Source organism: Epinephelus fuscoguttatus, linkage group LG5 (genome assembly GCF_011397635.1).
Source record: "Epinephelus fuscoguttatus linkage group LG5, E.fuscoguttatus.final_Chr_v1".
NCBI classification, from domain to species: Eukaryota; Metazoa; Chordata; class Actinopteri; order Perciformes; family Serranidae; genus Epinephelus; species Epinephelus fuscoguttatus.
Genome location: NC_064756.1, coordinates 25,160,743 through 25,185,401, shown reverse-complemented (window position 1 = coordinate 25,185,401; position 24,659 = coordinate 25,160,743). Strand labels below are relative to the sequence as shown.

At 41.9% G+C, this 24,659-nt stretch overlaps 3 protein-coding genes across 5 annotated transcripts in view; 2 read left to right on the top strand and 1 right to left on the bottom strand.

The window, feature by feature from the left end:
- The first annotated feature begins 4,490 nt into the window (after positions 1 to 4,490).
- mfsd1 (major facilitator superfamily domain containing 1) lies at positions 4,491 to 19,653 on the top strand. Of its 3 annotated transcripts, XM_049576296.1 has the most exons (17): positions 4,491 to 4,730; positions 4,910 to 4,962; positions 5,209 to 5,321; positions 5,451 to 5,493; positions 5,608 to 5,675; positions 6,244 to 6,352; positions 6,446 to 6,548; positions 7,013 to 7,111; positions 7,321 to 7,432; positions 9,728 to 9,784; positions 10,039 to 10,195; positions 12,215 to 12,312; positions 12,423 to 12,535; positions 12,641 to 12,688; positions 12,869 to 12,935; positions 17,991 to 18,096; positions 19,425 to 19,653. In XM_049576296.1, exons 1-17 carry the CDS (start codon positions 4,565 to 4,567, stop codon positions 19,482 to 19,484), a joined length of 1,572 nt encoding a protein of 523 aa, XP_049432253.1. In that variant the 5' UTR covers positions 4,491 to 4,564; the 3' UTR covers positions 19,485 to 19,653. The 3 variants fall into 3 exon arrangements, with proteins under 3 accessions (XP_049432253.1, XP_049432255.1, XP_049432254.1); XM_049576298.1 differs by lacking the exon at positions 17,991 to 18,096 and having other exon boundaries at positions 4,492 to 4,730; positions 19,425 to 19,479; XM_049576297.1 differs by lacking the exons at positions 17,991 to 18,096; positions 19,425 to 19,653 and adding an exon at positions 15,160 to 17,829 and having other exon boundaries at positions 4,493 to 4,730.
- Positions 19,654 to 19,843: 190 nt separating this feature from the next.
- On the bottom strand, positions 19,844 to 21,294 carry LOC125888749 (P2Y purinoceptor 3-like). Its single transcript, XM_049576303.1, has one exon. It carries the CDS (start codon positions 21,179 to 21,181, stop codon positions 20,159 to 20,161), a length of 1,023 nt encoding a protein of 340 aa, XP_049432260.1. The 5' UTR covers positions 21,182 to 21,294; the 3' UTR covers positions 19,844 to 20,158.
- Positions 21,295 to 21,631: 337 nt separating this feature from the next.
- The window catches only part of schip1 (schwannomin interacting protein 1), a 278,638-nt gene continuing 275,610 nt past the window's right edge, over positions 21,632 to 24,659 (top strand). Inside the window, exons 1-2 of the mRNA XM_049576140.1 lie at positions 21,632 to 21,737; positions 21,987 to 22,080. Coding sequence (XP_049432097.1) covers positions 21,715 to 21,737; positions 21,987 to 22,080 — 117 coding nt within the window. The 5' untranslated portion in view covers positions 21,632 to 21,714. The remainder of the gene's footprint in view (positions 21,738 to 21,986; positions 22,081 to 24,659) is intronic.

Here is a 24,659-nt window from a genome sequence, read left to right as displayed (position 1 = left end):
CTCTTGCATGGTGTTGACTTTTTATACTTCAGGTTAGAGTAACATGTGGATGAGGTTCAAGAGAAGGTCGAGGAGCTAGGACATTATTCTAGAAACCATGGTTCCCAACATTTTTCCTTGAGGGATCTCTTTTCTATAATTGAGTAAATTGATGAAGTCTGACTGATATATTTCAGGGATATTTCATATTATATTAAATGCTAACTATAATAGTACAGAACAACTGATAAACTGAATAATAAACCCAAATAGTGAGCACAATAACCACAAGAGGTTTGTGTAAAATACATTGTTCAAATTAATTTTTGAGCGGATTATTTCTTGTGAATACGACATTAGAGACGAGATGACGTTACCTGGTAGTTTAGGGAACTCTTTACACAATTCTCTGTCTGGATTATGTATTTTTTTATTTTCAACAATCATACATAGCTATTAAGCTTCTTTTTTTGTGACGGATTCAGCATTTCTTCTCCCTGATGCTTGGCTATAATCCTCTTAGCTCTTTGGTTGTTTTAATTTCGTACTTTTCTAATGCAGGATGAGGCTCTTTAGCAGAGAGTGAAGGCTCTGCTTGTGCTCAGGTCATCACGGTGCTCTTATATCATGAGATTTTTTTTAAGTCTATATCTTGAATAAAAATCTAAACTTTGAAATAAAAATTTAATCTAGTTTTCGTCTTCAAATAGGCGTACTGTATGATTTTTTCGAAGTTTTCTTGAACCCCTAAAATCAAGAAGACCTTACCACCCCTCTGTGAAGCTTGTGGAGGTTGGAAACCCCCGATTGGGCACCAGCGCTCTAAAGCCTGTGATGAAATGGCATTTGTGATCGAGACAAAGACAAAGAGAAAAGGTTATTACTTCTTGCACAGAGCTAAGGTGGCTGTACAACAAAGGCAGACCATACCATCTAAATCCAGTTCCTCTACCACAGCAGTGCTGACACAGATTCTGATGATGACTCATAGTTCATGCTTAGACTAATGTAAAATATACCATCATAGACGAAAAACAGGGGAAGTTACTTTGATTTTCCCTAAGCTTTGACTAGAGATGAATATGTTTACTTAATGGATTTGACTCTTTTTATTGACCACTGGTGCTTACCAGTGTCTGAGGCACTGATCATTCAGCAACTAACAAACATGATTTGCACACTCATACTGCTCGTCCGCAGATTTGCACTTTGATAGCACTGAATCTAAACCAAAGCCAACAATGCTGTGCAACGCTGCCAGCATTTGCAAGTACTGCAGTAGCATCACTGCGTAATTAATCTTTGAATTGAAGAAAAGAATATATAGAACTGGAATAAATTGACTTTTTCCAATGCTGCAATACCCCGAAGACGGCCTTTTAGGACATTTACAAACTGGTTCTGCAGGATTAATGTCACCTCCCACCTGATTTACAATCGTGTCTGCATGTGGGTCTGATTAATGTAATAATGAAATATGATCTTCCTCCATTCCCACCCTCTGTCGACCACGACAGAAGCTGATATTTGGGCAGGAAATTAATGAGCTACAGAGCGGTCGGAGCGGCGACTGCAGCCGGGGGAAGGGCCGTTCTTCACCCTCAGATTAAATCCTCTGACAGATGACCCGCAGTGGTGAATTATGAGAAATTCTAAATGACATTCATGGAAATTAAATAAACCCCATAGATAATGTTGCCTGGCAGTATGCACAGACACAAGTTGGGGACAGATAAATATGAGGCAGGCACAGGTGTGGGGCTGACAGTTTCTTGATGAAACAAGGTGGTAAAGCTTGCATGTCAGAGAAACCTGTCAAATCTGCATGTCAGCGATGCCAGTCAGCAGAAGTTTATAAACTGCTTCATGTCAAGAAGCCCCAGAGAAATGGCTTATGTGCAGCTTATTAGAGTTTAGGCTTAAGCTTTGGGTCAGAAAAGTCATTCTGAAACATTGTTCAATTGGTCAAACTTCAGTGAGGGGAAATAATGAAACAGAACAAGAAGGAAGAGAAAGGTAGCCTTAACTTTGAGACTGTAAAGGCAAATCAGAGGGCAAGCCAGCCTGACATGTGCTTAAAATATGCAATAATCTATTTTAGCCGCTAGGGGGCAAAATTAGTCCCCAGAAGTGGGCAGAACACACAGCCCCCACATCTTAATGCCATATAGAGTTAAACACAGTAAACAGTACAGGTTATATGCACATGAGTCCAGCTCTCTGTTTTCAAACTGCACATACTTGTCTGTGTGTTGTAGTTGGGCAGGTAGCATGCACTGGGTTCAAAGATTGCTTAAAATGTCTGCTTGTTGCTGCTGAAACAGGGTCATGAAATAGACTGCAGGTTGTCATAAAAAACAAGGCTTTTGGCATAAAAATTAAGTAGTAAACTCTGAGTTTAAATGAGTGTGAGCTCATAAATTTGGGTAATAATTCTCTGTGGGCTCATATGGCCTAGACTTATGATCACATGTAAGACGGGTTGAAAGGGTTCCTGGAGGTGGTACAGTGCAAACCTGGTAGGCCTACATATCTAATGTAGCGCCTGTAAGTAGAGACGGTTAATACAACCTTTTCACATTGACACCCAAAGATCTGCAAATCAACATGATTTCTATCAAGGCCGTCCCCCAAGGTGCTATAAATCTATCTATCTATCTATCTATAAATCTATCTTTTTTTTCTCAGTTTAATCTTGTGCACACAAATTAGTACCTTGTTCCCACAAGATAAATTAATCTGTGGGGACAGTTTAATTATATTGTGCACACAGAATAATAATAACAATTTACAATAAATTCTTAGGGCCTTCAGATGCATACAGCCACCGTCTAATGGAAAGAGCTAAGCTAAATCAGGTTTTATTTCTGCAGAGCCCCCCAAAGGTGCTCTATTGGATTGACATCTGGTGACTGTGGAGGCCATTGGAGTACAGTGAACTTGTTGTCATGTTCAAGAAACCAGTTTGAGATGATTTGAGCTTTGTGACATGGTGCGTTATCCTGCTGGAAGTAGGCATCAGAAGATGGGTACACTGTGGTCATAAAGGGATGGACACGGTCAGCAACAATACTCAGGTAGGCTGTGGTGTTTAAACCATGCTCAGTTGGTACTAAGGGGCCCAAAGTGTGCCAAGAAAACATCCCCACACCATTACAATACCACCAGCAGCCTGAACCGTTGACAAGGCAGGATGGATCTATGTTTTTAGGATTTTAATGCCAAATTCTGCCCCTACCATCTGAATTTTGCAGCAGGAATCCAGACTCATCAGACCAGGCAACGTTTTTCCAATCTTCTTTTGTCCAGTTTTGGTGAGCCTGTGTGAGCTGTAGCCTCAGTTTCCTGTTGTTAGCTGACAGGAGTGGCACCTGGTGTGGTCTTCTGCTGCTGCTGTAGCCCATCTGCTTCAAGGTTGGACGTGCTGTTGGTTCAGAGATGGTCTTCTGCATACCATGGTTGTAACGAGTGTTTATTTGAGTTACTGTTGCCTTTCAGAGAACTGCTGCTCACTGGTATTTTCTCTTTTTCGGACCATCCTCTGTAAACCCTAGAGATGGTTGTGGGTGAAAATCCCAGTAGATCAGCAGTTTCTGAAATACTCAGAACAGCCTGTCTGGCACCAACAACCATTGCATATTCAAAGTCACTTAAATCACCTTTCGTCTTCATTCTGATGCTCGGTTTGAACTTCAGCAGGTCGTCTTGACCTACATGCCTAAATGCATTGAGTTGCTGTCACGTGATTGGCTGATAAGCTATTTGCATTAATGAACAGTTGGACAGGTGTAACTAATAAAGTGAGTGAGTGTGTGTATATATAATGTTATATTAATCCTGAGTGACAGGTACCATTAAAATCTAAGTGTGAAGATAATAACCTAGGGGCACAAAAAAAAAAAAAAAAAAAAATAGAATAGAATAAAACAATATAAAATAAACCGAAGTAAAATAAAATAAAATAAAATGAAACAAAATAAAATGAAGTAAAATAAAATATAATAAAATAAAAAATGAAGTAAAATAAAATAACTAAAAGAAAAACAAAATGAAATAAAATGAAGTAAAATAGAATAAAATGAAATAAAATAGAATAAAATTAAAAAATGAAGTAAAATATAATAAACTAAAACAAAACAAAATGAAATAAAATGAAGTAAAACACAATAAAATAAAATGAAATAAAACAAAATGAAGTAAAATAAAATAAAATAAAATGAAATAGAATAGAATAGAATAAAATGAAGTAAAATAAAATATGATGAAATAAAATAAAATTAAATTAATACATACATCATCTTTTAGGATGTGTGCTCTGTGTTTAAAACATTGTATCAAGTTACTACCCGTCTGTCATCACAGTCTGCTGACCGACTGCAGGCTCTCCCGCGTTCCTTAACACACTGAGCGCGCTCCCGCGAGGTGCCTGAACTTCTCGGCAGGCACGCGCCCATATAAACACCGGATAGCTCGAGCTACAAGCTACTAGGCTAAGGCCACGTGACATTCCTGCGGGATCATGTGACCGAGCTACGTCTTCCTCGCTGCCGTAAACTTTCCCCCTGCAAATCCCAAACAAACGAACATGGCGGACTTTGAGGAGCGGCAGAGTCTACTGGGAGACGAGGACGAGGGCTCCAGCGGCAGACACACAGCCGGGGGAGACGGCAGACCGCTGCTGGCCATCTGCGACCCGAGCCACCTCCTGCACCGAGTGGTGGTCCTGATGTTTATGTGCTTCTTGGGATTCGGTGAGCAGTGGAAAGCCTCACTTCCCCAATTAATGAATATGTGGAGATTTGATAATTTAATAAGTTATATTCTTTATAAAGAAAGCTTTTGATGGTGTTTCCCTTCGTGGCTTGCGTGGCATTAAAGAAATGCCGTATCATTGTTTATATAGTCTGTTAATGTAGGTCATTTGTTTCAGGAAGCTACTTCTGTTATGACAACCCAGCTGCACTTCAAACTCAAGTCCTTCAGGTAATTCATCCTCTGTAGAAAGCTGCACACCTGTGTGATACACCACAACTGTAACTATTCACATGTATCCCCTTGTGTAGTAATTCAACCACAACAGTCACATTAACCCACTCCTAAGTGCTGCCATGATTACAGGATCTTATTTATCCAGACACCCGTTTTTCACACTGAGATTTTAAAGGTGAAAAATAAAATAAAACCAGAACTGATGAAGTGACGGACAAGAGTCTGTCTGTACTGTTCTAGGATCTGAACCTGAACACTGCAAAGTTCATGCAGCTATACGCCTGGTACTCCTGGCCCAATGTGGTGCTCTGCTTCTTTGGGGGTTTCCTGATTGACAGGGTTTTTGGCATCAGGTATGGAGACCACTAAGTCACATCTATTATGAGTCAAGTGTATTCACCATAAGTGAAAGTGAAAGCGTCTGGGTTTTTTTGCACTTTCTTGGCAGTGCCATCTTACATTGTTTTTTTTTTTTTTAATAGGCTGGGAACCATCATCTTTTCCCTTTTCGTCTGTGTTGGACAGGTAGGTTTACTTTAACATATAGACAGAGAATATAAGCACCAACATAAATGGGAATCAGTAGGTGCAGAAAATCTATTTAGTGTAAATATATTTCAACTTTTCCACCCTGCACAGGTCATATTTGCTACTGGAGCTTTAGTGAGTCGTTTTTGGCTCATGGAAGTTGGACGTTTTGTATTTGGGTGAGCAAATCATTTTCCATTGTAATAAAAAACATCACGTGTTTTACAATCATAATCTAACAACTTCACATACCAGGGACCAGCTCTCTGCACCCTTACACACATGGATGGATTGCTGAACGGGCCCACAAGGCACAGGTTCAGGTGCTGAAAGTGTCAGGGGCCCCATTGGCCTTTACTTGCAATGTTACTCAAATTAATAGGTACCAGGAAGAGACTTAAAATGATCAAAAACACCGGAGCGACAACCATAAAAAGATGCTTAACGCCTCCAAAAAGAGGCAAAACAACTTAAAAGTCTGTGTGTCTTGCTCCTGTGTTCGAGAGGTGGTGGGGCCTTTTGCATATCTGTGCCCAGGGGCCCATTGTTTTATAATCCACCCATGCTTACACATGATACCACCCCACATCTGGTACCTTTTACTAGCACTGTTAAAGAAAAAATCGCCACAGAAAATCTAAACCTGTCAAATACTCAGCCTTGTGTGACCCTTAATTGTTTATGGAGGTTATCTTGTGCTATCACATGGCTGACACGTCCCCCTCCCTGTTTCCTTTTCCTGGACAGTATCGGAGGAGAGTCCTTGGCCGTGGCCCAGAACACGTATGCAGTCAACTGGTTCAAAGGAAAAGAGCTCAATCTGGTGTTTGGGCTTCAGCTGAGCATGGCTCGCCTGGTAAGGACGCTGCCAACAGGACGTGAAGTTAACATGCTTTCAAATTACGTGTTGAACATGGTAAACATACAACTCTTCTCTACTGGTCTCAAGGGCAGCACAGTGAATATGAACATCATGGGCCGGGTCTACAACGGTGTCGCAAACCTTGTCGGCTCTCCTGGACACACCACACTGGGCGCATCGCTCATGATAGGTAAATATCATCACATCCTTTTGCTTTAGGTGAGGGTGTGTGCCTCACTTAAGGAGAAGACTTGAAATTGGCAAGTGTTAAACATGAAGACTCAGGTTACTTCATCTCTGCTTCTGTTAGAGATACTAGATCCGTTCTCTGTTACTAATGATCTCAGATAACACAGCCGGCAGCGATAGGGAGAAGTGGTATAGAGAACTAAAAGTGCTGCAGGCTGCTACAGATGAGTCACATGACTAAGAAGAAGTGTCACTTCTTATAATTTTCTTCAGTCACTTCTTATTTGTGCTAAAAGTGCTTCCACTTTTGAACAATAGACTCAATCAGCAGCCATCAGACATCCTTATTTGAACTGCTTGATAACCTTATCACCAAAGGATAACTTTAATTTACATTTCCCCTACTTTCTGTTTTTGTGGTCTCCATATCTGTTAATGTTTTGAATTTCTTTTTTTCCTCCGTAGCTGCTGTAACCTGCCTGTTTTCACTCATCTGTGCCTTGGTGTTGGGATTCCTCGACAGAAGAGCAGAGAGGATCCTCCACAAGGAACAGGGCAAAACTGGTAATGCTGTCTTATCTTTGTTTTTTCCTCTTGGGCCTCATCAGTCAATAACTACTAGAATGTTTGTCACAGTCACCCCCATTTTGTTTTTGTAGTTATTGACATTCTGGCCCCACAGTTCATTGGCGTCAGCCGTTGTTCTGTCACAGTTGTTGAAAGCGTATGTTGCTCTGAAGCTGATCTGCATGTGTGTTCATCTTACATATTAGGTGAGGTGATCAAGCTGACCGATGTGAAAGACTTTCCCTTCCCCCTGTGGCTCATCTTCATCATTTGCGTTTGCTACTATGTCGCCATTTTCCCCTTTATTGGACTGGGACAGTGAGTATTACATCAGTGCCATCTGTCTCTCACATATAGACACACACATATACACAAGCTTTCCCGCAGTGGTCTTCAGACATCTTTATGACACTTAAGTAAAGCCCAGTCCAGACCAATGATTCACAACGAGACAAATTGAAACAGGCAACTCCTTGGAATGCGCCATTCTTAAACCTTGCCTGTTCACACCAATGCAACTAGATGAGACGGTGTATCACCTCTGTGCAGCAACTCTCTGTACACCCGTTCTTATTTCCAGCTCTTCAAGCTTATTTTGTGGCTGAATATAATTTGTACCATAAGCACATACAACAGCGACCCACCGTCCAGCACCAGTACGCAATGAGGACGGAAACAAAGGGCACGGTGGGGACGGAGCACCTGCTACAGCAAGTGAACATGCCGTCTGTGGCTGAAGCTCAGGAGGTAGAGCCGGTCGTCCACTAATTGGAAGATCATACTGAGGAGTGATTTGATCCCCAGCTCCTCTAGCCAGCATGTTGAAGTATCCTTGGGTAAGATACTGAACCCCAAATTGCTCCCGATGGGTGTTCCATTGGTGTATAAGTGTGTGAATGGTCACTGAGTAGCAGGTGGCACCATGTGCGCTGTCCTCATCATGTTACGCCCGCCCAGAGCCCGCCTCTGTCAGATAGACTGATCTGATTGGTCTGATGGCGATTCAGCGGGCTCTGCTCATCGGGGCCAGATCCCCATGCAGTGCAAATTAGAATTTGCTAGGGGCAGGGCATCTGGATTTCCAGGTTCCCATACAAGTGCAGTCCATTTACCATTTTGACTTGAACAGCAGACTTGACTTTAAACCACTTGGCTGTTGAAACAGGCGACGTGCTTTATGTTCTAAAAGCTGAGTTGCAGGTGACCCCATCAGCTGGCTTGAGTCGAGCTCAGACTGGCCAGTTCACACTGCTGCGAATTTTCTCTGCAACGTTCTAAAAATATTTAATCTGGTCATGATTCTTTGGTCTGAACTAGGCTTAAAACATCCGTATCATGGTCTCATCTGTATGACCAAAGACAGTCGGTCCCTACTTTCTGTCTAATTATACTTTTATGCTTATACTTGGTCAGTGGCTTTTAGATCAGAGTAATTCAAAAATATATATACTTATTATTGTTGTTGGTTTGTTGTTGTTATCATTATTATTGTACATGTGTCAATCACTTTATTAGGTAACCTGTACAGTATAATGCAGTTCAATAAATCCATAATGCCACAAAGTCTGTTTTAATGATGCATATAAAGTATGAGACAGACATACTTTGCATTAGGGCTGTACAATTAAGTGAAGTATTATCGAAAACGCAATATGGCCAAGTGCAAAATCCAGATTGCTGGAGCTACAAATTTTTGGTAATGTTAAAATGCATCAAAACATACCATTATAAATGAAGCATTGTGGTGCAACAGAGATGATCCAGCCTACACATCATGTTACATCATGATGTAAGGGAACATCCTAGTTTGGTACAGACCCCAGCAGAAATCACATCAATGAAAATTAAATGCATAAAATACCATTCCCCCCAAAATCGTGGGGCCAATCAGTAATCAGAGTCCTGTAACTCCTGTGACATGTTAACCTGTGTTACAAATAATTTCTCCCTGCCTGAAACACATGAGCACACCTACCAGCTTTAGAAATTTGCAATTATTGCGGTGAGCTGCACTTGGACTTTGCTTGGTGTGTTTTCAGCATCATTCTGAAATCAGGGACTTTGTACGCTGAAATGATGGAACAGCATATTTGGTTCTGATGAAAATATCTTGACCAATACTCGTCCTTGAGTTGAGAAAAACACAATTCACTTGAAGGCGGTATTATAGTGAAATCATGTGTTATAAATTCAATCGAGAACCTCCATTAAATCAGCACAATACCTGCGTCTGAGCAAAGATTCAACAGCGCGACCTCACAATGCTGTGTTGTCATCGAACCACAAAGGGAGGGAGAGGGAGTCAGGAATGGAAAGAGGTTTGACAAATGGGTTTGCAGTGAAAGAAACCAATTGAGGCTATCATGACCTGCATTTCCTTCTCTGAAAGGCACTCTCAAATCACTTAGCAACTGACATGGTTTTTCCACCGAGGGTCAGTGCTTGCAGAGCAAATACTTGTTATGCAAATGGAGCAGAAAACAATGTATGGAAGAGCGAGAGCTACCTGCTGCGGGAGTCAACTTGATTTCTCCTCCTGTTGTGGTCACATCAATATGAAGGTCGAGCAGCAGTGTGCACTCTGAGCCCATCACCATGTCTTTTCATTTACAGGGTGTTCTTCATTGAAAAGTTCAACTTCTCCCCAGCTGAGGCCAGAGCTGTCAACAGGTAACTCACATCAGGTGTAACAGGCCATTGAGACCAAGCTACCTGAAGGCACTAACACCATTATAGTCTTTGGTTTCTGGTGGTTTTGCATTTCTATAGTGGAGTATATTTTTTTCTTATTTTAAAGACTGACTTTTGCAGAAAGTTTTTCTTTACTTGGATTTCCATCATTAACTAACTTGAACTACACATTTACATTTAGATTAGTCTAGATTCCAGTCATGAAAATGCATGTCATTCTCTATCTTCCCCAGTATTGTGTACATCATCTCAGCCCCTGCATCTCCACTTCTGGGCCTCATGGTTGATAAGACGGGAAGGAATGTGATTTGGGTAATGATTGCTGTGGTCGCCACGCTCGCTGCTCACATGATGCTGGCCTTCACCTTCTGGAACCCATGGATCGCGATGGTAGTGCCCCTGGCAACCTTTTGCACTATAACAAAATCTTATCTTGTACATTCATCACAGCTGTAGGACAAACTGAATGAAGCAATTGCACTGAGCATAAATCTCAGTTCTCACTGGGGTTGTTAGGTAATAGTTTTCAAGCTCGATGGAAAAACTGTTAGTCATTGTTAGTCATAGGGGGTACAGCTTCCTCAAAACAGAAAGTTCATTTAAAGTTTTTGTTGAATTTTGTCCCACTAAGCAAACCCATCAGTTTGCAGTGAGCTTCCAGTCTTAGTTGGAAGGGAAAATAGAAGTTTGCATACAAAGAAATTAGTTAGTAGAAATTTAATAGTTTTAAAATGGTTTATTTAACAAACAACTGAGATAACTAACGCAAAATTAGATTAAATGAAATATTAGGTCTTGTGATTATGTGATGTGATGTGATTACATGATTGCGGTCAACAGAAAATATTGGAGCCAAAACTCACCCTCTTTGTCTAAAAGCTACCACACCAGTGAATGAACAGATAAAATAATGTAAAACCACACCCACACTTGTGCCAATTACTACCGGAAGTGAGAGTGACCCAAAGAACGTGTGCAGCCTAAACAACTATAAACATGAGAGGTTAAGTACATATTCTGGCTCCTACAGGGCTAACATTTGCATGTTCAACAGGCTGTTGTGTTCCTATCAATGCCAATCAGAGCCAAAGCCAATAAATATTCGTGACTACTGCATCACCTGCGTGTGAATGCTGATTGTAACCTTTCCCATTACATTAAAAAGCCAGATGTTAGCATGTGTTAGCAGGTTTTTTATGCAATGGAGAAGGGGCTTAAGTTAGTCATGTCTTCTTACCTGGAATTTGTGAAGAAAGCGTCATTTTTCTCACATGCCCCAATGGTGATCAAAGAATCTGAAAAGAGCAAGCACTCTTGATGAATTGAAGTCACAGGGGGCCGCGTTTACCAACTGCAAAACTATATCAAACGGCTGTTTACATACTCATACACAACTCGTGCAGTATAATCCAAGTCTCATTTACTCAGTCGTATGCCCAGTGCTTCCCAAACACATGCATTTTCACTCAAACCTTACGGTTTAAAACACTTTGGCATATGAGTAGTGCTCATGGGCAAAATTTTGCGCTTAAACTCTGCTTGTGCTCCACTGAGTTGGTGAGGCGTGCCACTTGACTGTGCGTGAGGGTGTTAAACGCAGCCCCCATAACTTAAATTGATTAAGAATGTTTGTTGTTTTTGGATTCTTCGTTCACAGTGGAGGCATATGAGAAAAACAAAGTTCTCTGTACAAATTCAAGATAACATGTGGCTATATCAATTTAATGAACAAATGATCATTTTGTGGGTGAAGTATTCCTTTAAACTCAGACTGGATAACAGTGCAAGTTAGATATTGAGATATTGAGCACAGGGTTTTGCTTTAAAGACCCACTGAAATGAAAATTTTATTTCCCCGGTTTAATGTGATGCTGTGTCATCTCAAAAATCTCTATCAGAATATTTTTTACATCAAAATCCCTGTCTTTTTTGTCCCCATAAAACCAGGTAAAACAGTTCCAAAATTTCATCTAGTCATATGAAACTTTGGTCAGCTATGTATAGAGATAGAGAAAGTTGTGTTTTTGGATATCAGTGGGCAAAGCATTTTTTATTCCTGTTCCAAAACAATGTGGCGGAGATGTTATTCATTCATCTCTCTGTTGTCCTACTCCTGATCTAGTGGTGAGGAAAGTGTGTGATGAGCAAACAGACTGCTCAGCAACGGACTCTGCTGTAGCTCTGTATCACACTTAGCACCAAGCCCGCCCACTTTATAGTGAAACAATCAAATGTGAAGGATTTGATTTAAACCTGTACAGTGTGCAAATGTTCTGCTTCACCCTTACGTCTGTTCAACTGGGACTTTAAGAATGGAGTAAACCTGTATTTCTATAGTACCACTCTTGTTTGGAGAGCCTTGAAATATTTGAAGTAATGACAGCATGTGTGTCCTCTTTTGTCTTCCAGTCCCTGCTGGGTATCTCCTACTCTTTACTGGCCTGTGCGCTGTGGCCCATGGTGGCATTCGTGGTACCTGAGCATCAGCTGGGGACAGCCTATGGCTTGTATGTACCTGCAGTGACAATGTTATGACTGATCTCATACCTAGTCACAGTGACTGATAATTGGTGCTTTTCACTGACGCTGATGTCGATCGTCTGCCTTTGTCCACCAGCATGCAGTCGATCCAGAACCTGGGACTCGCTCTCATTGCCATGGCAGCAGGAGCCATCCTTGACACCAAAGGATACCTGATTTTGGAAGTGTTTTTCTGCATCTGTATCTGTTGTCAGTATCTTCTGTCTGTTTGTGTGATGGTTTATGAGATGAGATACTTTTGAGTGACACTGTCAGTGATCCTTCACATTGTTTATCCCCCTTTATTTCTTGCAGTTGCACTGATGGGAGTGGTGACGCTGTACTTTGTGGATTATCTCAGAGGTATGATAAAATTGTAGCCTTGAACTCTCTCCTCTCTGCTGTCCCTCCCCATATTGTCTCAGCTTTTTTCCCAATTTACCCATCCCTTCACTTTACTCTGTCACTCCTCAGCACACACCTCCCTCCTCTCCACCACACTCACTCACCTCTTAATCTCTCCATCTCCCTCTCTTGCTCCAGGAGGAGATTTGAACCGGTCAGCCGCAGCCAGAGCAAAACTCCAGAAAGAAGCCACTTCAGACGCAGAGTGAGTAGCTTTGACCTTTCACCTCCGTCACTGCTTTCCCACCCACTTACCCAACAATTACACAAGCATCTCGAAAATATAATGAACAACCCACTCGTGTAATCAAGTGGCACTGGCATATTTTTGGACACTTGTAAAAGCTCCTGTGCTAATTGACTCTGGATGTGTCCTTAGCTCAACTCGCTGCAGTCAGCTTAGTCTAAATCTACTAAAATGAGTAGAAATTTCTATTCTGTTCTAGTTTGTGTTTCCAGGTAGATAAAAATAAATGATTTAACAGACTGAGCATGATTTTCAGTGTGATAGTTACAGGCAGGTGGTGTTTTTATGGATTTGTTCTTTGGAGTGTAGAATATATGATCAGCCACATGACTTGCACGCACAATCATGCATCAGTTTACTGTATTACAGCGCCTGGTTTTACTAGTTTAAAAGGTTCAGGAGTGTAAAGAGATGATAATTGATTGCCTGATTGGGCTGGTTGTGGTGGTTGTTGCAGCAAAACTGTAAGAAGGCGCACTGTTTCAGTTATCGCTGTCAATTTTGATGTATTTCCAAGTATTCAAATTTATAGAGAAAGAAACCTGCCCACACTACAGAAGTGAACGTTGCCAAAATTCCAACACATAGAAATAATCCTCTGTTGTGTTTTAGTTTTGGTCCATTTTTGATTCTTCCTAACTTGAAACAAACAAATTATAAACACTAGTAATTAGTGCTGCACGATTAATGTAATCGCAGTTGCAATTGCGATGTCAGGCTGTGCGATTACATAACCGCACAAAAGGCTGCGATTTGCGATTTAATGTAAATAAATGTTAACATGTGTGCCTTTGAACGTGACTGCCTCTCCCGTAGTGTGTGGAGTTTGTTAAAATCACGCCCACAAGCTATGCTGGTGTGTGCAGCATGTATGGTCAGGTGACCACCAGGCATGTAGCAGTGATCAACATAGACGTTGAAGAAGAGCATGAGCACGACCATGAACAGGCTGAGTTGGTGGCGAAAGTTAAAAGTTTAAAAGTTAAAGTTGCCACGTCCCACGGCAACACGACCCATCTATATCAGCACTTGAGACAGCACAGAGGAAAGTAGGAAGAATGCACGTGAGAGAAAGACAAGCCGTTAGTAACGTTAAAGACAAAGAGACAACTGAAAGCCACCAGAGCCTCATAAAACAACAACAAAGCACAATTACGCAAACATTTGTAAGTGTCAGGCCATACGACAAGACCTCAAAGAGACACTGGGAAATCACGGACTCCATAACACACTATATAATAACAATTGATAAACTGGGCAAAATTTTGCTCGGGTTCGGCCCACTTGACATGCTGCTGTGTTGTGCTATGGCCTATTCATATGCTGGAATTTGTCATTTACATAACAACGCCTGAACGCAACACAGGCTTCGCTCCAACTCCAAGTGTGGGTACAGTGCCGTGCTGTGTTGCTGTGTGAGCAGTGTGTTTGCCTGTGCGTAACAGTCAAACAGTCTGTTGATGGTCATTTACACATTGTCCATAACAGTAACTACATCAGGTTAGGTCAGTGCCCCCCTGATATAATGTAGGGGTAACACTGAATCAAGCAAGAAGACTCATGATACCATTTATTTGTTATATTGTAATCACAATTTCAAATCGTGATACTGTCCACCAAAATCACAATCGCACATTTTCATCGAATCATGCAGCACTACTAGTAATGGACTGTTTGGTTGCCCACCTTGCATTATCCGTGCTATATATTGGCTAGCTGTGGTGTGTGTCACCGTGCTTTGCTTAAAGGCTTCACTCATCTTCCTGGGTGGTGGCAAAGCACTCATGCAAAAAGATGTTTTTAATAGAGTGAAACAGGACTTCATTAACCACAGCATGATGGAGGAAATGGTTGCTGTATCAGCAGACCAACTGGCTACATTTATTTAGAGCACGCGTCTATAGCACACCACCTGTGGTTGGTTTATTTTTGTGTTTGAAGCATGACATCCAACCACACAGTTTCTCTTAGTATTATGATAGTTTCGGTTCCCATTAATGGCACGTGAGTGGTCGTCCTGAACAGGCATTGAGGTTAGATCTGTTTTTGTCTATCTCTCTGTCTCTCTATCAGTGTATCTGTGTAATCTGTTACAGTACATGATGTTCTTTGTTTTAAGCTTACGCTTTGTGAAAATACAAACTAACATTTTCTGGTCTGTTCTGTGACGGATATTTTCCAGATGATGATGATGAGGGAACATAGTCCTAGGCTTGGAGCCAGCAGGCTGCAGTGTCCAACCCCAGAACTGTCAATCAACTGCAGTGGGGCAGGACTGCACTACTGACTCCGCCCAGTGCTGTCACCTGTGACTCTTCCCATCAGAACTGACTGTCTGGCTCCAGCTATTACATAACCCACCGGGTATTAATAGCTTAGTATGTTCCTTTGAGGACACTGACAGATGACACAGATGGACTGACCTCCCATACTGACTTCTCTGATATTCACTGTCCACTGTGTGTGTGTGTGTGTGTGTGTGAGCGTGAGCGTGAGCGTGAAATTTTATTACTGAAAAGAGTTAAGATGCTTCAAAAGTGTTTTGACTGTTTTAAATGTTCAGCGAAAGATAAGACTTAATATCCTGTGGAACGGTGCCTATAAATAGTTCTTGATTTTATTACATGCGAATGCAACTTATAATACGGGGTTCTGATAATGGAATTGTTCTAAATGTATATAGGACTTTGTGGATGTTTTTAAATGGTTTTATGTTTCTTTTTACAAATTGTTTTCAGAAGGACTCTGTTACTTGCCTGATTGCATTCAACTCAGCATTTCATTTATGCACATATCAGCTGTCAGCATTCACAATAATTGCCAACCAAAATCTTCCTTACTGGACTTTGCTTAGTGAGTTCATATTCAATTTTAATCATATGCATCGTTGACCTTTTATGGTGCATAATCTCAGAAAGAGCATGGCTCTTTATTGTTTAAATCTTTATTGCTTAATTTTTTTTTCTTAATCTCTTTATCTGCTCTCGGCTGGTCTCGGAGGTTCATAAAGATTTATTTTCTGTTGCATCATCAAATGGTACATTACTATAATGATAAGTAAGATAAGAGAAAGAGAGCCACACTTTGGAAAGCATTTACCCGTGTAATGATATTCACCGTTTTAACTTGTCTTACACACTTTTATTAATGTGACCTTTTAAAGAATCAGTTCCCTTATGAATTATGTTTTGTAGATGGTGTTTTGCTCTTTTATCAAGCTCAGGTAATTTACTTTTTGTAATCACTGCCCCCAAATTGTTGCTTGCTTCATTTGAACGATGAGACAGAATATCCATGCACTCAGTTTAACTCTCACCATTCCAGTAATGTAGGAAGAGATTTATCTCCCTGTGTTGTTATCAGGGTCACAGACTGTGGCTGATAAACACTCACTACCTCAGTTGGGCAAATTAGTCTTTGAAATATTAAAGGAATACTTCACCCACAAAATGATCATTTGTATATTAGTTGCACAACCCCTGTTATGTTGGATTTGTGAAGAAAATTGCCTGTAAGGTGAACGAAGAATCGAAAAACTGAAAAAAAATCTTGATGAATTGAAGTTCAAGGGGGTCCACGTTTAACAGCAGCAAAACTATATCAAAAAAATTGTTTACAAACTCTCACAGAACTCATGCAGTATAATCCAAGTCTCATTTATCCAGTTATATGCTCAGTACTCCCCAAACAGGCAGCCTCGTGTGACGGGGAGCTGAACTAAAAGTGAAATTCATCTTTGCTCTCCTCAAAGCCAGACTTCATTGACAAAAACAGTAATTTTTTCCTCGTTGAACTCTGGAGCTGCCTTTCTGTTTAGGGCCTCAATCAGTTAATTTATTTATGTTATTTTGTGACTGAAGTGTTTTAAAGTTTCAGTTGGATTCACCAATGTAACAAAACAATGCAAACAAGCTAACAGATGGAGGCAGTGGTAGAGCAGCAGCTGCTGTGTTCTGTGAGGTAAAATTACTGTTTTTGTCAGTGGAGTCTAGCTTTGAAAAGAGCATAAAAATTTCACTTTCCATTCAGTTCACCATTAGAAATGTAATTTTTGGGGGAATACTGAATATATGAGTGGATAGATTAGACTTGTGTTATACTGGATGAGCAGTGTCATTGTTAATTAAAGTTTTGATATAGTTTTGCTGTTTTAAATGTGGCTTCCCTTAAATTCATCAAGTCTCCCTGTTTTTCGAGTCTTTGTTCAATGTGGAGGCCTGTGAGAAAAGTTTTTTATTAAGAATCCAATGAAACATGGTGAGTAATCGACATATGAATGGTCATTTTGCGGGTGAAGTATTCTTTTAAGAGCAACTTAACACCCCCTGAGAATCTTGTTTTTCTGACATCCCCCAATTTAACTTTGGTCTTGCTTCAGTGATGCAGAAGTGCACTATTAAACTTCTTACTAAACCTGTCAGTGATGCTGCAGGTGATCAGAGCTGAAACAGACTCGGAACTCTTACCCAGAGAGGGCAGTTCAATCTGGTGTTAAGTAACTCTTTAATGCCCAAATTTGAAAGAAGACGGTCAGTAGCATTGAGTTAAAGCATTGTGTTTGCACATTAACAGCCAGAGACATACTGCTCTCCTCACCTGTCGCTCATGTGCACTGTGGTGTTGAGACAGCAGGGCGGTCTTTGCTTTACTGATATTTGTGTTAACTGTTGTGGAGCTGTGGTCAAGAAATGATACAACTGAGAAATTACAGAAGATCCACTGTACAATCAAAGACAATGAGATTTGAAGGAAAGTCACTTAAAGAAGAAACCTTTTTGTAGAACCAAATCACATTTGATACCATATTGTTAATGGAAGAACGGCATTTAATTAAACACATTTTTTGAAAACACTTGAATTTTCTTGTTATTGTGCAGCATTTTTTTTTCCAACACGTGTATTAATGTTATTTGGCTATTGTGGCTGATTAATCCTGCCTGTAATATTAATGTGGCTGTAATGTTAATGTTGGCTGTGGAGATGATAAAGATGGCAACATTGTTATTCCTGCAGGATTAAAAGGCGACCCAGTAAACTGACAGAGGGTGAGCATGCTAGATTAGCACCCATGTCTGCTTTTGGCTTACGCAACCGATACCTCTCAAGGTTGGGCGCACAGGTATGCGCACACACACACACACACACACACACACACATTCTTGTACTTCTATCTTGTGAGGACCTTCATTGACATAATGCATTCCCTAGCCCCCTTACCCTTACCTTAACCATCACAACTAAATGCCTAACGCCAACCCTAACCCTAAAGCAGAATTTATACTTCTGTGTCAAATCAGCGTCATAACTACGGCATAGCCTAATGTGCACCTACCCAGAAATGTAACTACAGTAGGTCTACACGTCATGACGATGCAGACCTCCTGTCTAAAACCATTCCCCTTAGGGGAAACAAAGCTTTTATTTACTTTAATTTTACAGATAAGAAATAATAATTTCCAAAGACAATAAAGTCTCCACAAAATAGCATTTTAAATCTTGTGTGTGATTTAACCTGGCTTCACATGAGTAGTGTAAGTCTCCGCTAGTTGCTAGGCTAATTTATACAATGTAAAATGCCATATGCTTGTGCTAATAACATTAGCATGTTGTATTTGTTTGGAAAACGTTTTGTCGGTGAACATTGGGAGTTGTAATGGAGCCGAATTTTGTAACGTTACCTTTGTTAAGTGTTGCTGTTGTCCCTGGTTTCAAATGAGTATAGGAAATATCTGCTAGCCACTAGGCTAATTTATACAATGTAAAATGCTATAGGCTTGTGCTAAAAACATTAGCATGTTGTATTTGTGGGGAAAATGTGTCCAGTGAAAGACAAGCGCTTTGTCTGTGAATCCTGCGAGTTATAAAGAAGCCAATTTGTGCACTTGTGTTTGAAATTCTTGCTATTAAGTCATGTTTTGTGTGTGGTTTGGGTGTGTTTTGAATCACTTAACCTTTATAGTACTTCACAGAAACCCTGCCGCCAGCTAGTGTTTTGGAAGTGTAACTGCAGAGTGACACAGACACACCACCGCACAAGTATAGATGCTCACAACGGCGTAGGCTCTGCATGGAGCTGATGCACAAGTATAAATCCACCTTAACCCTTATTGTGACCTGAACCCTACAACAAAGTCTTTGCCCTCAAGTGGGACTTACCAAACTGTCTCCCCTTTCAAAAATGTCCTCACTGTGCTAGAATACACTTTTGGTCCTCACTATGTATCATGTACAAGTATAGGTACACACACACCACTTCTGATTAGACATAATTCAAACAGAAAACTATTAATTTATTCAGCCTCTGATCTTGACACTGGCAATACATTATTTTTCTCTTTAAGGCTCGGGGGGTCGGCTTTACTGCTACACTTGGTAATTAAATACAAGTAACTATTTCACTGTAGCATTCTTTTCTAACTTAATCTTTCTTGTCCTCTCTGCTCTCAGCTCCCAGACCACTGCTCTACCCATCTGTCATCACTTGCCCACAGGAGTGTTCTGAAATGATGCCCTTCATTCAGCTGTCTGCTCCTCCAACACTGTAGCTCTGTGACTCCAGCCAAGTATGCACTAACAAAAAAAATAAGAGGATGATACAGAGTGTCCCTGTTTGAACGAGATACTGTAGCACTTTAAGGTATTTTTAACCTTCACATGACTGACAGGGTGTTTTCTTTCATTATTATCACTATAGGGACTATTTTTGGACTCATTTCCAGTTGCTCCACAATTGAGGCTTTTTTTTTTTTTAATAGAAACCACAAAAGGTGCAGTTTTTTTTCTTGGAGATTGTGTCATGTAAAATTGTATTGATGTTTTATGCTGCCTTCCTGCTGTTTAAGGGTCTGTTTCAGAGACTCAGCCCTCTGCAAACGACAGAGGGCACCAATTCCCCCAAATGTTCAACATCACCTGTGGCCACAGTATCATTGCTTTTTAATAACCTCATTTTGCAGGCTCAGTATTTACACTATGACTTAGTTTCTTGCTTTTGCTGATCCTTCAGGTTTTATAGGATGCAAGTGTACAAAAAAGTATGCCTCAAGAGTCAGTGCCTTCTCTGATGAATGTTGCCAGATACACATTCTTATATTTAAACAATAAAAGGAAATATTAAACAGTTTATAGACAGTGTTGGTACAGTCCTAATGTCATTACCGCCCACGGCCTCCTGATAAAAGTCACTTAATGAGACCTCTGATGGATGCTCTCTGCCCTGCGGACCTGTGTGTGCTGCCGACATCCACCACACTCACACTGGGCTGCACCCTCTTCCTCCGCCTCCACAGCCAGGCCCGGAGCCTCTGACGGTGCCGATTACAGCCGAAAAAGTAGAAGAGGGGATTAGCGCAGCAGTTGAAACTGACCACAGGCTTCCACACCTTGAAGGAGATCATGACCACGTTCAGCAGGTGACAGTCTTCGGGCATATAGACCCTCACAAACAAGTAGACGGTCCGGGCGATGTGATAAGGCACAAAACACACCACAAACATGAGACACACAACCAAGAGTGTGTAAATAGACTTGTTGCGCATCCGAGCTGTCCTCGCGTTGGAGATGCTGTCCGGGGCCCTGCAGTAAAGCACCGTCATCATGGAGCAGTAACAGGTGATAACGACGAGGAATGGGATCAGAAAGCCCACTATGGCCAAAAACATTCCGTAGGGGAAGTAAACTTTAAACCGCCCCGGGTTGGTCATCTCAAAACACACAGTCATGTTGTTGATCACACCCGTGTGCGCAAAGACCAATGTGGGTAAAATCTCTGCAGTGGCAAGGATCCAAACCGAGCCTGACGCGAAGAGGGCGACTTTTTTGGTCCTGAGGCGCACAGCAGCGATGGGGAAGCACACTCCGAGGAAGCGGTGCACGCTGACGCACGTCAGAAACATCATGCTGCAGTGCAGGTTGACAAAAAAGAAGAACCTGACGCTTTTGCAGATGACGTTCCCGAAGGGCCACATGCTGCCCATGGCATTGCTGATGATGAGAGGGGGCAAGGCCAGCACGTACAGGAGATCCGCCACGGCGAGGTTGGTCGAGTAGATGACCGTGCTGCTCCAATGGCGCAGCCGACAGCACACGCACCACAGCAGGGCGCCGTTTAAACTCAGGCCCAGCAGGAACACAATGCTGTAGGACACTGGCAGAAGGATCCTTTTGTAGTAGTTAGTCACTGGACAGATTTTAAAGTCCTCCATTCATAAGATCAGCTCAGGTGGTTTGATAATGTGGAGGCCAAGTCACTTAAATGATGGATCAGTTCTCCTCACACCTCACCTGTCTGCTGCACACTGTGTAACGATGACGTGCTTTGTGTATGAAATACCAGATGCAGGTGTTTGTTCAACTTGTGCGTCCCCTCCTGCTCCCAGCCGACACATGTGTGATGTAAACCATTATAAAGCCATATCTAGGATATGAGCAAACAGATTGGCACACCGTGAGGCATTTCAAAAGCCCCGCATAATAGGCTGTAGATACTGTAGTATGCGATTGCCCTTCCCCAGAGAGAAGGCGTGCAGAATAATTAATGCTTAGATTAAAGCCGATTGCCAAGTTAAATGACACCGTCAACACGCGCGCGTCGGGCGCTGTATAAAAAAAAAAAGACGCGCACACGCTCAGCGTCCCATTGGCTGCGAGGATTTTCCAAGTCTGGTCTCTCTCCGGCTGCTCCCGACTCAAAGTGTTCACTTCATCTCTGTCTGACCGCGGAGACGGAGAGCTCGTCATGCTGAGGAACGGCACGTACAGGTTAGTGGCACATCTCGAGTCATAAATGTACGGCATCAGTGTTTATTCAGGATAACCGAGGAGCTCCAGTACAGGCTGCTCCGACATGCACTGTTGAGTGATAAAAAAAAAAAAAAAAATCCTGCATAACGGTACTACTCTGTCTGCAGCTGCACAGAGCTGAGGACAGGCTGTTCATGTGCCAGTGCCTCACAGCATATTTCACATTTGGAGAGTTTATGTGTCTTAACTTGAGCGGTGTCCTTCCAGAAGCATGTACCAGGGAGAGGAGGCGAGGCTGCGCAGCGGGAGTCTGGTTGTGGCTCGGGAGAGGAAACACCTTGCTCTGTGCATTAATAACCAGGTAAGAGGGCAGCAGACAGTCTATTACACTATATGGCATAACTGTACACTGAATTGTGCCTATTACTCTGCCTGTCTGGGAGGATACTGCAAGCGGATGATGGCACCTTCTCCTTTGGTGAGGGAGCATTTCAGCAATGATGTAATTCACTTTCTGATCTTTTTTAGGAGCAGTAAGTTGATGCTCACACTGCTCAGCAGCTCTAAGGTGGGAAAAAGAAGATCATAGCCTGTACAACAAATTCAAAGAGATTCTTTGCAATATGACATTTCAGCAACTACTGCCAAGTGGTTTAGCAGATGGAGAGAGGAGCATCAGCACCACGGACAGTGAAAACTGCTATATTACCGTTTGCAAAACTACATCTCTTTTTCTCCCTTAACTGCTTTTGCATTTTGCTTCTCTTGTTCACCCATTGCAATGGCACAAATGACTGAATTCAATTTGGTTAGGGGAATTGCTTTTTCATGTTGGCTTGAGGCCACTTAAAGATTTTTGTCATGGCAGCAGCTGAAAAGGTCTCATTAATACTACATATTGTGCCTCCCACTACAAATGGCTTCATCATCAGTGGGGAATAGTGGAGGTATAGCTGACTGAGGTGGCAGAGCTCCTGTGAGGGGATGATATTACATGTTTGTGAAACTCACACAGTTGGTTTGAGGAGAGTTGAAGTGATTGACTTCATAATGTAATTAAGTTTAGCTAGAATCACCTTTAATAGGAGTATGATGTTTTCCTGTGTGTGCTCGGGTGAGTGAAGGTGCACAGGTTCACCTGGCTGTATGGAGCTTCTGAATATTTAATGCCAGTGATGTAGTGTTGCGCATTATCGGCGGCTGGGGATATTGAGCGCGTGAGCTCTGAAAGCACTGTTCCATCACAGCTTTTGACTTACTCTGCAATATATTATGATGGTGCACCCCAACATACACACACATTCACACACATTCATTGTTCAATGCATGTTCCCTTAAACTTTCTCATTCTGACTCCAGATTTGTTCCAATCCATTTCCACTGTATCACCCGACAGTTAAATTTTATTATTCCTCTCCAAAAATTACTTTTCCAAATTGATCCACTCTGTGAGACGCCATGTCAGAGGAGGTGCGTATACAGAGGAGGACACGGAGAAGCTTGGTGAAGGACTAACCAGTAATTGGCGTGTGAAATATGAGTGAGGACAGAAATGCAGGTTATTGGATATGGAGGCTGCTCCACTTGCTGTGTCTGTGTGAGTGATTCAGATTCATTGCCAAGGCGTGAACCCCCTGAGAAACACATTAATCTATCCAGCTATTACCCCATAATCAATGGGACAGCTGAATTTTACGGCCACAGGCCCTTGTTGTTAACCATTTTACACAGAGCTTATTTAAATAGCATGCCAGAGGGGGGTCACGTTTAATGGGGTTAAGCATGAAATATATAGTACAGGTGATGCTGTTGACACAGCACTTGCAGCTGGAGTCTTGAAATCCTTCATCAATATCATGCACGAGGGCCCCTTGTTGCTCCTAATTCAGTGAACATGCAGGGATTAATAAACTGGTGTTTGTGCTCAACAGGAAGCAGAAATCCAGTTTACACAGGTGCCATTCAGACCCTGTATCACAGCACAGGGCAGCATCAGTTCACTCACACACACCGTGGGAGTCACACAGATACGGTGCCGTGTAATATATAGAGGGATGTACATAGTGGAAGTGTGGTGCCAGGGATGGGTGTCATATTTCAGAAGTGCATTATCGTCTCTCCCCCAGCGGGACAGAGCTGTGCTGAGTGCTGTTTGCACCAGCTCACTCAAACGCTCCGCGATTGAGTCGTAATAACCCGCGCTGGAGCGAGATGAGCCTGCACACTGACAGATAGGTGTCTCTTGGCCCGCCACGGTCATACGATGAAGAAATATACATCCTCCATGTGTGTTTGTGTGTGTATGTGTGCTGTGCTTCAGTGCCTCGGGAAATAAATGCACCTTTTTAATGAAAACCCACACTAACTCTTCCAAAGGATACACAAGGAGGCATGCATGGATACACACATGTGCAGCTACACACACTCCTGACATTTTTTTTAATAGTCATTTCCATCCCATCCCATTACCATGTCTTGGAAGGCTGGTTTGGTCTAACTGAGAGAGCTTAGTCTTTGATCAGTGAAAGAAGCCCCATGGACGATGATGGGCACGTGTGTGTGAGAGTGTGTGTGTCTCACTTCCTCCCTCACCATATGTTAACCAGAGCAGCTCTCTACTGGTTAATAGTAGCAGGGGGAAATAGTCCCAAATGCTCCATTTTGCATTTTGATAGACTCTATAGTCATTTCCTCACTCTCACACCTCCTTCATCTCTACTTGTCACACCCCACCCACCTCCATACTTCTCAGGATGTCTTTTTCTTCTTCTCCTTACCCAATTTAGACTAAACGTATGGCCTCCTCTTCCTTCATATTGATATCGTCTTGCTTCCCTCATCCTACATCCCATTTATGAATGCTCAACATTTTTTACTGCAGTACCGTCAGCTCAACACATGTAGGTTTCAAGACTCAATGGCTACATCCACATTACAAGC